General features: G+C 39.8%; 1 protein-coding gene across 1 annotated transcript in view; it reads left to right on the forward strand.

Moving 5' to 3' along the window:
• Positions 1 to 16,129, forward strand: part of eipr1 (EARP complex and GARP complex interacting protein 1) — a 60,552-nt gene that overhangs the window by 15,043 nt on the left and 29,380 nt on the right. The window contains exon 4 of the mRNA XM_079385486.1: positions 9,095 to 9,251. Within this exon, the coding sequence (XP_079241612.1) occupies positions 9,095 to 9,251 (157 nt within the window). The remainder of the gene's footprint in view (positions 1 to 9,094; positions 9,252 to 16,129) is intronic.

Consider the following 16,129-nt stretch of genomic DNA (forward strand, 5'->3'; position numbering starts at 1 on the left):
TTTTTCGATTCATGCAGGCTAGACATTGCTCTGCTACTTTATTTCCTGGTTACCCAACCCTGCCCCAGGTACAGGTATGGGAAGAGTTACTACAACTTAACCCTCAACACAAGTCACAAATTTCAAAAATCTATGGCTGTATTTTAAGCTTAGATGATTATTCACTTACTAAAATTAAAACCGCATGGGAGTGTGAGTTGGGAGAAAGCTTTGAAGATGAATGGTGGCTAGGTGCGCTGGACAGAATACGCTCGAGTACAATTTGTGCTCGTCTCAACCTGATACAGTTTAAAGTATTTCATAGGATCCATTTCTCTAAGGCCAGATTATCTGAAATCTTTCCCAATATCGAAGATAGATGTGACCGATGTCATGCATCTCAGTGTAATTTGAGTCATATGTTTTTTACCTGTCCTATGTTGCAGAATTACTGGGTTAATTATTTTACCATTATGTCTAAGGTGTTACAGGTCAATATAGACGTATGCCCTGATCTAGCAATTTTTGGGGTACCAAAGATCTGGTCTCAGTTTAATTCTAAACAACTTGATATTTTAGCCTTTACTTCATTATTAGCTAGGCGCTGTATTTTACTCCGCTGGAAATCTAAGAAACCTCCAACTACATCTCAATGGCTTGTGGATACCATGTCTTTTCTTAAACTGGAAAAGGTTAGATGCTCTGGGAAAAGTAATTTCTTTAAAAAGTGGCAGTGTTTTATAAAGTATTTTAAGTCTCTTAACTCCTTGCCTTCTAATTAATAGATGCACCTCCCCCCCCCCCCCCCCTTTTTTTTTTTTTTTTTTTTTTTTTTTTTTTTTACTTTTATTTTAATAGTACTTATTTAGTTTCAATAATGATAATGTATTTCTGGAAACATGATTGTGGTTGAGTGATAGTATTTGTATATTCAGATGTTTGTGTGTACACTTATCTGAACATTATCTTTACTTCTGTTTCTATTTTCTATTTCATTTTTATTTTATTTTATTTTTATTTATTTTATTTTTTTTTTTGTAAAAAAGAAAAAACGGATAATATGTAACAGTTTGTTCTGTAATAGTGACTGTTTTGCAATAAAAAGTTTGAACATAAAACTGATCTTATATGCATTCTCTTCATTGAGTGAGGCAGAAAATAATTCATTTCAATATTTAAATACTTAATTTTTAAATAGCATCGTTGTTATTTTTTTTTTTCTTGAAAGTAGTGGAGCCTAAATTAAGATAGTATGCTTTCGAAAATGTGGTGGAATAGAAGTAAAAAAAAAAAAAATCCCTAAAATGAAAAATGTAATAAATGACAGAAATCTCTTCAAAGCATTAAAGGTGCAGTAAGTGATTTCTGAGAAACGCTGCTGAAAGTGGATCAGACCAAGCACCAGAACATATTTGTAGCCAATCACCAGTAAGGGGCGTGTCCACTCCCTTGTTGCATAGCATGTTCATAAATTTGGGGGCGGAGCTATCAAGACAGAGTTGTGATCCTTTTGCGTAGGGGTGTGTTTGTTTTGGTGATTTGGGGCCGGTTTTACTAACAGCTTGCGCCAGCGCAAACCGTCTTTTGGCATTAAAATAGTACTGTCAGGTTTTACTAAAGACGCGCAGTGAAGGATTAGCGCTGAAAAGGCGTGGATAATAACAATAACTCAAGATGGCGCCGAGTATGGCTGCTGTGGTGTGGAACGCTCCCGTACTTTTGTTGTTTTTGTTTGTTTGTTCTGTGTTTAGTCATTTTCCTACTGTCAGTTTTACCAGAGACGAACTACTGGACATAAGGCAACACACACCGGACAATTTTTTTCCGGTTTTTGATTATTCAGACGCTTTGTTGGATGTTTTGGTCGGAGGGGCAGCGGTCCTAGTCAAACGCGCGCTGGTTAAACTCCGCGAACGCGGCTTCCGAACTGCGCTCCCAAGCATTCATCTAGCGAATCTCCGATCCCTTCCTAACAAAATGGATGAACTACTTCTCCTCACCCACACAAATAAGGACTTTACAAACTCTGCTGCATTGTGCTTCACTGAAACCTGGCTGAGTGAAAACATCCCGGATAACATGCTTCATTTGCCTGGATATCAGCTGTTCAGATCAGACCGCATCACGGAGCTAACGGGGAAAACGAGAGGTGGTGGACTATGTTTCTACATAAATGAAGGTTGGTGTTCAGATGTAACAACTCTGAAGAAGATGTGTTCTCCTAATTTGGAGGCCTTCTTCATAAACTGTAAGCCGTTCTATTCACCCCGAGAGTTTTCCTCCTTCATTCTCGTGAATGTGTACGTGCCTCCGGACGCGTGCGTGAGCGCCGCGATGCAACAGCTGGCTGAACAAATATCTGAAACGGAGCAAAGGTACCCGGACTCTTTTTTAATCATTCTTGGAGATTTTAATAAAGCAAATCTCTCCCGCGAACTGCCAAAATACAGACAGCACGTTACATGTCCCACCAGAGACATAAATATATTGGATCATTGTTACACAATAATTAAAGATGCATATCACTCTGTCCCACGGGCAGCTCTGGGGCTCTCTGATCACTGTTTGGTTCATCTCATATCGACCTATAGGCAAAAACTCAAATCTTCGAAGCCTGTATTAAGAACCGTTAAGAGATGGACTAATGAAGCAGAGCAAGATTTAAAAGCTTGTTTTGACCTCACTGATTGGACTGTTTTTGAAGCCGCTGCCACCGATCTGGATGAACTCACAGAGACTGTAACATCATATATCAGTTTCTGTGAGGATATATGCATCCCCACCAGGACATTCTTATCATTCAATAATGATAAACCGTGGTTTACTGGGAAACTCAAACAGCTTCGTCAGGCCAAAGAGGACGCTTACAGAAGTGGGGATAAAATCTTGTATAACCAGGCCAGGAACAGACTAACAAAGGAGATCAGAGTGGCTAAAAAGAACTACTCTGAGAAGTTGAAAAAAGAACTTTCAGCCAACGATCCGGCGTCGGTATGGACTGGTCTGAGGAACATCACCATGTACAAGTCACCACCCCCACAGTCTGCAGAGAATCAACAACTGGCTGACGATCTCAATGTGTTTTACTGCCGATTTGAAAAGGCCAGATTGACACCCAGCACCCGCTCTGATCTGCACTTCACACATTCACCTTCCCCCCCTGCAACCCCCCTTACTCCCTCCCCCACCATTCTACCTGCGTTTAAAGTCTGTGTAGAGGATGTGAACCGGGTCTTCAGAAAACAGAAATCTAGGAAAGCTTCAGGACCAGACGGTATTTCACCTGCCTGTCTAAAAGTCTGTGCTGACCAACTGGCCCCCATCTTTACACAAATCTTCAACAGATCTCTGGAGCTGTGTGAAGTTCCCCGCTGCTTCAAACGCTCCACCATCATTCCCGTCCCCAAAAAGCCCAAAATCACTGGACTTAATGACTACAGACCTGTCGCACTCACGTCTGTGGTCATGAAGTCACTTGAGAGACTGGTCCTGGCCTACCTGAAGGACATCACTAGACCCTTGCTGGATCCTCTTCAGTTTGCCTATAGAGCAAACAGGTCTGTGGATGACGCTGTCAATATGGGACTGCATTACATCCTGCAACACCTCGACAAACCTGGGAATTATGCAAGGATCTTATTTGTGGACTTCAGCTCGGCCTTCAATACCATCATACCTGACCTTCTCTCAGACAAACTGAGACAGCTCTCTGTGCCCTCCTCCATCTGTCAGTGGATCACCAGCTTCCTGACAGACAGGCAGCAGCTAGTGAGGCTGGGCAAACTCACATCCAGGACTCTCACCATCAGCACTGGCGCCCCTCAGGGTTGCGTTCTCTCCCCACTGCTCTTCTCCCTCTACACGAATGACTGCACATCAAAGGACCCCTCTGTCAAGCTCCTGAAGTTTGCGGACGACACTACAGTCATAGGCCTCATCAAGGATGGTGACGAGTCTGCTTACAGACAGGAAGTTGAGCAGCTGGCTGTCTGGTGCAGTCTTAACAACCTGGAGCTGAACACGCTCAAAACTGTGGAGATGATAGTGGACTTCAGGAGAAACCCCCCTGCTCTCCCCCCACTCACCATCATGAACAGCACTGTGACTTCAGTAGAGTCATTCAGATTCCTGGGCACCACCATCTCCCAGGACCTGAAGTGGGACAATCACATTGACTCTATTGCGAAAAAGGCCCAGCAGAGGCTGTATTTCCTCCGCCAGCTAAGGAAGTTCAACCTGCCTCAGGAGCTGCTGAAACAGTTCTACTCTGCAATCATCGAGTCTGTCCTATGTTCTTCTATAACTGTTTGGTTTGGTTCAGCTACCAAAACAGACATCAGAAGACTACAACGGACAGTTAGGACTGCTGAGAGAATTATCGGTGCCCCTCTGCCCAGCCTCCAAGAACTTTACACCTCCAGAGTGAGGAAAAGGGCTAAGAAAGTCACTCTGGACCCCTCACACCCAGCTCACTCTCTCTTTGTACTGTTGCCCTCTGGCCGGCGCTACAGATCACTGAGCACCAGAACAGCCAGACACAAGAACAGTTTTTTCCCCCAGGCCGTATCCCACCTGAACAACACATAACACACCCCGGTACTGTACATCTGTAAATAACCCATCAAACCTTCATCTGCACATAGGACACATGCACATTCACAGTTCTGTCTATGGTCATGTCTCTTTTCTGTATATTTTTATTTTTATTACTATTGTTATTCTTAATTATTGTATATTCTCTTCATTAGTGTTCTTTATCACCTTAATTATATGTTGTCTGCACTATGTTTGTACTTTCTGTACTGGAAGCTTATAACACCAAGACAAATTCCTTGTGTGTGCAAACACACTTGGCAATAAAGCTCTTTCTGATTCTGATTCTGATTCTGATTCTGATACAGTTATTTTCATGCCTGACCTTATTGCGCTTGAAATGGTTGCAATTGTTGTTGCTGGCGGAGGCACAGCAGAGAACAGAGAGCACGTGGTAGAAGAGAGAGGATTTTTCCACATGTATTAATTTATTTTGAATGCCAGAAGAACACATTATCCAAACATATCGTTTGCCAAGCCATGCTATTTTTAATTTGCTTCGGGAAATAAAAGACGACTTGGACCCCTCAACTAGGAGTCACGCAATACCAGATATATTGCGTTGGTCGATATGTAAATGAGAAATTGCGTCTGTGTACTTTCATTTGCACATTGTTAGTAAATCACCCGCAGAAATTTCCATGACCATCGGTGCTCTTTTGGAATTGTACTCTCGCGCTAATTTGCCCTGGCCCTTGGCCTAAAACTGGCCCTTGGTGATTAAAATATCAACATCGTTTCTTAGAAATTGCTTACTGCACCTGTCCCGGTGCACACACGAGGAGGAAACAGGAACACGCAGACGAGGCTGTAAACTCAAATATATGTCTTTAATGAAGACATCAAGACATGGCAGGACAAGGCAAGGCAGACACAGACACAGACAGGAACATCGGAGAGTAATGAGTAGACCAGACGAAATCAAACTCAACAGACAGGACTATTATACAAGGGATAATCATAGATAACGAGACAAACACGGCTGGACAAGAATTAACTAATGATTACATATAAGAAAGACAGGAAAAAAAACTAAATATGGACACAAGAGGCAGGAACACATGACACACACGACAGAGGACTGACAGCACCTTGCCATGTATTATTGTATATATGTAATTATTGGCTACAGGTTTTATCTGTAACCCATAACTAGCAGTACACTTTTCGGCTGATGCAGAAAGTGCTGATATGCATTTCTGAACGTCTCCCAAAGCGGCCGTTACACCGGAGGAAGCCGCCACTGCACCGAACACTCATTCTCATTCTCCCACACATCAGAAGAGAGACTGCTGCCTGTTTTGTATAACATTACTTACTTATTCATTTTTAAATAACAAAATGTTTGTGTGTTTTAAAAACTAAGACAGTTTTTTAAATGTTTCTCATAATGAAATATATACAGTGCCCTCCATAAGTATTGGAACAGTAAAGACAAAATTGCTCTGTTGGTTGTGGAGTCAAGACATTTGCAAATATGATTAAAAGATGAATATGAGACAAAACTACAGAATGTCACATTTTATTATTAGCCATTTCAATGCATATATGTTTTACCAAATAAAAATAACAGCACTTTTAGAGTTCATCCCACTCATTGATGTGAGCATAACTATTGGGACAGTTGAACATAAGGCAGATATAAAAGATTAAAAGCTATTATTTAGTTGCAGATCCCTTGCACACAATCACAGCAGTGAGTCTGTGACCCATAGACATCACCAGACTCTTGCTCTCATCCTTTGAAATACTTTCCCCAGCCTTTAATGCAGTCAATCCCAGTTGTTGCTTGTTTTGGGGAGTTTCTGCCGTTACTCTCCTCTCCAGCTGGTGAAATTCATGTTCAATCAGATTTAAATCTGGAGATTGACTTGGGCAATCTAACACTTTCCATTTCTTTGCTCTTATAAATTCCTTGACTGAACTGGCAGGGTGTTTTGGGTCATTGTCCTGATGCAATATGAAGCACTTCCCAATGAATCTGGTGGCATTTTCTTGAATATTGGTAGGCAAGATGGTCTTGTACCCTTCCTAATTCATTCTGCTGCTGTCATCATACATTTAGTCATCAGTAAAGTTGAGAGGGCCTGTTCCAGAGACAGCCATGCATGCCCATGCCATGACACCACCTCCACCATGCTTTACAGATGAGGCTGTATGCTTGGGATAATTGCAGTTCCCTTTTTTCTCCACATTTTTGCTTTCCCATCACTTAGATAAAGGTTCATCTTTGTCTCATCGGTCCATAAACACAGTTCCAAAACTCTTCTGGCTCACCTTTGTGCTTTTTTGCAAACTCTAATCTTGCCTTTCTATGTTTGGTGCTGGTCAGAGGTTTGCATCTTGCTGTGTAGCATCTGTAATTCTGTGTCAAAGTCTCCTGAGGACAGTAGATTGTCAGAGCATCACCCCAGCTTTCTGGAAGTTGTTGGTGATTTTACAGACATGCCTTTTAGGATTCATTTTCACAGCTTTTATGATTTGTCTGTCATCGACTACTGTTGTTTTCTCAGCCGATCAGGTCGTTGTTGGTTGCTGGTGTCGCTGGTGGTTTCCAAACTCTTGATTTCTCCATGCCCTTTGTTTTTGCTATAGCTCTAATTGACTTCCTGTTTTCTTTTAGCATACAAATTGCTTGCTTTTCTCTCAAAGTCAGCTCCCTCATCTTCATCCTGGTTTGTGTGTCATCATCGAATGCAAGATTCAGAATACAGAAGTAATGGATATAACTGATACGACACATTCCCTGCTTTTAATATCTGAAGAATTAATGCAACAGGACACAGCTGGTCACTTAGACCTGTGAGGCAACTGTTCCAATACTTATGCTCACATCAGATAGAGGAATGAACTCTAAAAGTGCTGAACTTCTTAGCTGGTAAAACATCTATGAGTTGAATCACCCAATAATAAAATGTGACATTCTGTAGTTTTGTTGAATATGAGACAAAGATGAATATGATACAAAAGTACAGAATGTCACATTTTATTACTGGATGATTCAACACATAATTACTAAAGTAGTCAAACATGTTCATTAGAAGGGGGTGACCCAATACTTTTGGCAATATAGTGTATGTGTATGTATGTATATATTTTTGGCATTCAGATTATTTCCTCGTAACACTGTACAATAAGGTCCAACATTAACTTGATTAATGCATTAACTGCCATTAAGTGACAATGGCAATTACCTAATAAAAATAAAACGTTCATTGTTAATTTGTGACAGCTCAGTTCCATGATTAAATAATATGAACAAGTGAAACTTTTGATTTTAATAAATTATTAGTAAATGTTGAAGTTATATGAACTAAAATTCTTTAGAGGTAGTTTTGTAAATTCTTTAGAAGTTAGTTCATGTTAACTAATGTAATTATTTCCAAATCTGTAATGTAGTGAACAGGGTATTTTTGAAACAACATGATATTCATTCATTCATTCATTCATTCATTCCAATCTTAAAGATGAGTGTTTGAATTACCGTATTGACCCGAATATAAGACTATGTTTTTTTTCTTGGAAATACATCTGAAAAACACGGTCGTCTTATATTCAGGGTCTAGACTTTAACATGTCAATAATACACCCGCAGCAATAAGTGGCGCCAAACACGCATAAAACGAGTGTGCCATGAAATATGTAATGTGTGTTGTAATAATGTTAGAAGATCGTGAGTGAAAACAAAAGAAAAAGAAAAGCTTCCAGTCGTGACTGTCATTAGCCTGATGGGACCAAACTTCCTCTGTAAGTGATTTTAAAACATAAGACAGTGCCCAGATTTGAAGACTACAATAAGATTTCACTTCTACTGTTAATAAAATTTTGGCAGGCTACTATGAGATGGATGGACTAAATGTTATATAATTCAGATGGGCTACCTGTTATTTTTATGGTATATCAAAAAGTGTATATTTTTAAATGTCATTGTTGGTACATTTTACCAGTATTCACCATACTTTCAAAGCAAAAATTTAAATAGGAAAAATATGCAATATGAAAATAATTGAAGAAAAAATGTGTTTCACAGAGAGAAAAAAATACAATATTTGTTTTTCAAAAAAACTTTTTTCTGAAAGGTACATCTGGAAAAAGGGGGGTTGTCTTATAATCAGGGTCGTCTTTTATTCGGGTCAATACGGTAATAAAGCGTCATGAGTGATCTGGCCTCCAGAGGCAGTATACACTACTGAGAGAACAGACACTGTGCTGCTCATATGATATGTGCTGCTGGAAGACAATCCACAGATGCATTAGAAACGAACCACACACATTCCCCATGAATACATACACATAATATACATTAGCCGTCAAATAATGTGACCAGATTGATACGGTTGATGGTGTGATAACGTTTAAATGCATCTCTAAAGACTCTGCATCCTTGTTTTCTTTTGGTTGTCATGCACTCGGTGTGCTTCAGATTACAAATGAGCCGAAGCGGTTGTGCCTGTGTTTTTAAGCTGTTTTGTGTGCATACATGCTTATGTGAGATTCTGTGTGTGTGTTTCCTGTCGGCCAGCGTCTGAGAGTCGAGTGCTCCCATGTGCGGCAGTGTGGAGGATGCCCCCGGAATGGGAATCAGGCAGCCACGAGTCCCCCGATGATTCATCAAACAACCCGCAGACCTTGGAGCTTCTCTGTCACCTTGACAACACGGCCCACGGCAGCGTGGCCTGGTAAGCCACACGCTATCGATTTAACCCTGCAGCTTCCCTGTTCTCTCTCCCTCTTTCCTAGCTTTGCTTTCCTTCTCGTCATGGCTTTTATTTCCCTTTCTCTCTCTCCGTCTCGCTTTGTCTCCATCTCTTGCAGCATTTTGGCTCTGCCTTCCTTCAATCTATTGTTCAGTTCTTTTCTAGATATTACAGAAATCTATTTGCTCTGTATTTCATGCACCCATCTGTTTGGTTTTATTTTCAACCTCTGCACTTTTCTTTTGTCTCACATGCTTTATTTCATGCACCATAATTCACAACACAGAATAGAAACAAAACAAACAAACAGCTTTTACCAGATTTTTTTTAAGCTTTTACCAAATGGCAGGCCATCATACTCACATCCATCAGATGAGGCAGTTGCACATACTAATGGAATTTCACTTCAGTTAAAGCAAAAAAATCAATAAATTCAGATCTCCTCCTCCTCCTCACTGTACTGAAAGATGAAAGGCTAAAGATGAAATAAAAATGTTGTCATTGTCATGTTACTCTAAAACCTTTTGACTTTCTTTCTTCCTTGGAATACTAGAGATGTCATGCAGAATGACCCAGCTGCTCTTTTCTATACCACCAAAACAAACAGACAGTTTTTGGCAAAATTCACACATTGCATGTCTCAATCACTCACAACTGATGTCCATTGGGGATCATTGAAGTCAAACTTGGTGAAACATGTAGCAAGCTTGAATATGGATAAACACGAATGAGTCTTGACTCTGTTATCAGAAATAGGTTGATTGAAGATGTTCCTGCCCTCGTTTTCCCCATCATACATCCAACTGCCAGGGGATAGTGGATACCGCACTGAGACCATCAACAGCAGATGCCAGATTGATTAAATTGCAATATTTGCACTATATCATAGGCACCTTATAAAAATGAAATGTTTGATAAACAATAGCCTAATGATGGATCAGTATGCCTGAATTACAATAAACCCTGAGTAACCCACATGCAGCTGCTCTAAAGTGAGACTGAAGTAATAATGTCAAGTCAAGTCACCTTTATATATATAGCGCTTTTAACAGTACAGATCGTGTCAAAGCACTTAACAGTATCAAATTGGAGGATAGAGTGTCAGCAATGTATAATAATAAGATTAAACACTCAATTTTCAGTTAAGGCATTTCATTATTGAATTTAGAGATGTCATTGTCTAGATCAGTTTAGTTTAAATAGTATCTGTGAAATCAAATTGATGATAATCGCTAGAAATGAAGTGTCCCCAACTGAGCAAACCAGAGGCGACAGCGGTGGAGAAAGCAAGGCTCAGTTGGGGGGCCAGTTCTCCTCTGGCCAGGAGATTGTTTATTTATTGTTTACTTACTTTTTTAATAAAAATTTAAACGTAAAAATGTATTATATTTCTATTTTATATTGTTGCAATTTCTAACAATAACAGTATTATGTAGTTAGGTATTTTATTATATGTTTAGTTATTTTTTTTATTTTTATTTTTATTGTATTTAAGTCGAGGTCTTCACTGGGGATATGTCCCCGGGGCTCATCCAGAGAGACATCATCTCCCGGCGCCGATCCACCATCTGATCCGGACACAGAATAAGAAAGAAACAGACAAATATTAGCGTAGATGCCATTCTTCTTACGATGTAATGAGTACATTGTGTGTTATGGGGAGTGTTCCCGGTTCCAGTTGATCTAATTAATGCAGCCTAGCAATCCTTTAATGGATTTGAATAATAGAAGTGCATTAGTGTGTGACGTGTAAACCAGGTTAAAGAAATGTGTATTTAATCTAGATTTAAACTGACAGAGTGTGTCTGCCTCCCAAACAGTATTAGGTAGATTGTTCCAGAGTTTGGGTGCTAAATAGGAAAAGGATCTGCCGCCCGCTGTCGATTTTGATATTCTAGGTAATATCAAACGGCCAGAGTTTTGAGAACGCAGCGGACGTGGAGGACTATAATGTGATAAGAGCTCGCTCAAGTACTGAGGAGCTAAGCCATTCAGGGATTTATAAGTAGTTAACAAGATTTTAAAATCTATACGATGTTTGATAGGGAGCCAATGCAGTGTTGACAGAACCGGGCTAATATGGTCATACTTCCTGGTTCTAGTAAGAACTCTAGCTGCTGCATTTTGGACCAGCTGTAGTTTGTTGATCAAGCGTGCAGAACAACCACCCAATAAAGCATTACAATAGTCTAACATTGAGGTCAAATGCATGAATTAGCATTTCAGCATTTGACGTTGAGAGCATAGGTCGCAATTTAGATATGTTTTTGAGATGGAAAAACGCAGTTTTACAGATGCTAGAAACATGGCTTTCAAATGAAAGCTTGCTATCAAACAGCACACCTAGGTTCCTAACTGATGAAGAAGAATTGACAGAGCAGCCGTCAAGTGTTAGATAGTGGTCTAGGTTATTACATGTGGGGTTTTTAGGTCCGATAATTAACTCTGTTTTTTCAGAATTTAGCAGTAAGAAGTTACTCGTCATCCAGTTTTTTATATCGACTATGCATTCCGTTAGTTTCTCAATTTGGTGTGTTTCACCGGGCCGTGAAGAAATATAGAGCTGAGTATCATCTGCATAACAGTGAAAGCTAACCACCATGTCTCCTGATAATATCTCCCAAGGGTAACATGTAAAGCGTGAAAAGTAACGGCCCTAGCACTGAGCTTTGAGGTACTCCATACTGCACTTGTGATCGATATGATACCTCTTCATTCACTGCTACGAACTAATGGCGGTCAGATAAGTACGATTTGAACCATGCTAAGGCACTTCCACTAATGCCAACAAAGTGTTCTAGTCTATTCAAAAGAATGTTGTGGTTGATAGTGTCGAACGCAGCACTACGATCCAGTAGCACTAATAAAGAGATACAACCACGATCAGATGATAGAAGCAGGTCATTTGTAACTCTAATGAGAGCAGTCTCAGTACTATGATACAGTCTAAATCCTGACTGGAATTCCTCACAGATACCATTTTTCTCTAAGAAGGAATATAATTGTGAGGATACTACCTTTTCTAGTATCTTTGACAGAAAAGGGAGATTTGAGATCGGTCTGTAATTAACTAGATCTTTGGGGTCAAGTTGTGGTTTTTTAATGAGAGGCTTAATTACAGCCAATTTGAAGGTTTTGGGGACATATCCTAATGACAATGATGATCTATGACTTCTGGAAGCAGCTCTTTTGGTAGTTTAGATGGAATAGGGTCTAACATACATGTTGTTGGTTTAGAGGATTTAAAGAGTTTATACAGTTCTTTCTCTCCTATAGTAGAGAATGAGTGGAATTGTTCTTCAAGTAGGGGTGTGCGATATGACGATTTTAGATCATGGACGATAAAAATGTCTCCACGATCTGCTTTTGAAGAAATATCGTGGTATCGTGCTATAGCGTGCATTATGCCAAATACAGTTCTGGCGCCTCCATCTCTATATACTGTACAACACCACATACAGCAGTAGAGTTACTCTGACAGGACACTGCACTTGTTCGCGATCGCAAAAGTACATTATTTGCATACAAGCCTTGATGGTTAAATGTTTAATTCGCGCGCTGGTCTGACGTGCGCTTGTTCTGCGCGCATACACCTGAAGCACGCACACTAAAAAGCCTGTCTAACAGCGCCTGATTACTGAACTAACTTATCTTTTGCGCTATTACTGTCAAAACACACAAGTTTACATACAGTTGGTTATCTCTAAAATTAAAGTAAATAGTTAAGAGAGAAATAGATGCGTGCCTGTATATTAGATGCGTGCAGGTCTTAAAGGGACAGGACACTAAACATGCTGTCGACTGTCATTAAAGGGATAGTTCACCCTAAAATGTAATTTCTGTCATTATTTCCTCACTCACATGTTGTCCCAAACCTCTATTAATTTCTTGTGCTGAACCCAAAATAAGATATTTTGAAGAATTAGGGTAACCAAACAGTTGCTAGTCCACACTGAATTTGATAGCAGGAAAGAAAAATCCTATGGAAGGCACTGTGGACCAGCAACTGTTTGGTTTTCCACCTTCTTCAAAATAGCATTTATGTTCAGCAGAAGAAAGAAACTCATTCGGTTTAAAACAACTTTTGAGTAAATGATGCTATAAAAATAAAACATGACAGAATTGACAGACAGATGACAGAATATTTATTTTTGGGGGGAACTATTCATTTAACGTTAACAAAACGCAAAGAGAAAAATCACTCACTATTCTTGACTGAAAAACTTTAATACAGTTGCTTTAGGAACCAGTCTATGTAGTGTTTTATTTTTATATTTGTTCATTCAATTTCATTGAATGCTCTGCTAAATACACCTATTGTACCTGAAAATAAAGCACTGTTTGTTTTATTTGTATATTATGTGTATTTGTAATGTGTATCTTTGTTCTTATTTTTTAATAAGAAAGATAAAATAATGACAAAGATTTTTATCTTCGCCCACTTTGGCCTAAATATCTGCCATGTCTTTTTCTTTTCTTTTTGTTACCTTGAAAGGCTTTGTCTTTCTAGTTTGGCTGTAATGCTCAGACAACTTGTAAAACCAAAATAGTAAAACCAACATGACAAAGAACTGTGATAAAATCGTGAATCGTGATATTTCTTAAAACAATTGTGATATGATATTTTTTCCATATCGCCCACCCCTATCCTCAAGGGATCCATAGTGCACTGATCTGATCTGATGCGATATTGTAGCTGACGGCTGCATGATTACAATTTTATCTCTGATAATATAGATCTTGGAAGTAAAGTAGTTCATAAAGTCATTACTGCTGTGCTCTTGGGGAATGCCAACACCCGTTGATGCTTTATTTTTTTCGTTAATTTAGTGACTGTATTGAATAAATACCGGTGGTTATGTTTGTTTTCTTCTAGAAGAGAATAAAAATAATCAAATCTAGCAGTTTTTAATTCTTTTCTGTAGGATAGGGTACTTTCCCGCCAATCTATACAAAATACCTCTAGTTTTGTTTTCCTCCAGCTGCATTCCATTTACCAGGCTGCTCTCTTTAGGGTGCGAGTGTGCTCATTATACCACAGAGTCTGACCGTTTTCTTTGATCTTCCTTAAGCGTAAAGGAGCAACTGTATCTAAAGTGCTAGAAAAGAGAGAGTCCATAGTTTCTGTTACATCATCAAGTTTTTCTGCGCTGTTGGCTATGCTGAGGAATTGAGATAAATCAGGAAGATTACTTACAAAGCAGTCTTTTGTGGTAGAAGTGATGGTTCTACCATACTTGTAACAAGGAGTAGAATTTACAGTTTTATCTATATGGAGTTTACACAAGACTAGATAGTGATCTGAGATATCATCGCTATCTAAGACCATCTCTTTTCAACAGGTCAGGTCTGCCCCAAAAACTTGTCCAATTGTCTATAAAATCTATCTTATTCTGCAGGCACCACTTAGACATCCAGCCATTGAGTGACAGCAGTCTGCTATGAATCTCGTCACCCCGGTAAGCAGGGAGGGGACCAGAGCATATTACAGTGTCTGACATCGTACTTGCAAGTTCACACACCTCTTTAACATGATTTTTAGTGAATATCCAACTGGCGAACTCGAACATCATTAGCGCCGATGTGAATAACAATCTTACTGAATTTACGTTTAGCATTAGCCAGCACTTTTAAATTTGCCAAGATGTCAGGCGCACTGGCTCCCGGGAAAAACATTGGTCTATGGTGGCTGGTGTCTCTATTTTCACGTTCCGTACAATAAAATCGCCAGTAACTAGAGCACTTTCATCAGGTTTCTCAGTGGGTGCGTCACTGAGTGGGGAGAACCTGTTTGATGTTTTGATTGGAACGGAAGAGCGGTGTTTTGACCCGCGACTATGCCGCATCACAGTCACCCAGTTGCCCTGCTGCACGGGCTCAACCGGAACCGAACAATGTACAGGACTCGCTGAGCTAGTTGCATCCAAAGCAGTATCTACAGCCCTCACATTCTTACTGTCCTCAGTTAAAATTTGGATGCGCGTCTCTAGTTCTAAAATCTTCTCTGTCAGCCTAACTGTATCCCTGCATTTATCACATGTGAATCCCTCATCGCCGACAGAGATAGATAAACTATACATGTGACATGAAGTGCAAATAACAATAGCAGGAGAAGAAGCCATTACTCACCGTGATAGAGGAATGATTTACTTACCACTGTTGTTTGATGAACTTGTGAGTTCAAACGGAGCGAGAGAGAGATGAAACGGAGCGAGAAAAAAGAAAACAATAATAGGCGCAAATAGAAACGCAAATGGAATGAAAAGCTAACCGGCTAACGAATGCTAACGCATGACAAACGCGTTGCAGTCGCGGTTTTAGATTAAAAGCGAATGATCAAATTAGTCCGATTAGTTTGATAGATAATATCAGAAATATGGAGGGAATTAAGTTTTTAATATTTTATCACTTTAAACAACAGAGATTGATAGTAAAATTCAGCAGAAAAGCGAAGCTACACGGAGCTACAATCGCAAACCTCTCAGCAGAACGGCAGACAGGAGCAATCGATCAATAGCATTGTCACGGTGCACACAGCAGGGAGGACACAGGAAACAAGGAGGTAACTCAAAAACAGTCTTTACAGGACATCAGGACAAGACAAGGCAGGGCAGGGCAGGGCAGGGCAGGGCAGACACTGACAGGAACACCGGGGAGTAACGAGTAGACCAGACGAAATGGCACAACACAGAGGCACACAACACTATAAATACACAGGTAAATTAACTCAAACACACCTGGAACCGAATGAACTAATCACATCAGACAAGGACAGGAAACAAACCAAATATGGGCACAAGAGGCAGGAACACATGACACACACAACAGTTCCCTGACAAGCATGTACAGCCAAAAAAATT

The sequence above is a fragment of the Barbus barbus genome, assembly GCF_936440315.1.
Source record: "Barbus barbus genome assembly, chromosome: 30".
NCBI classification, from domain to species: Eukaryota; Metazoa; Chordata; class Actinopteri; order Cypriniformes; family Cyprinidae; genus Barbus; species Barbus barbus.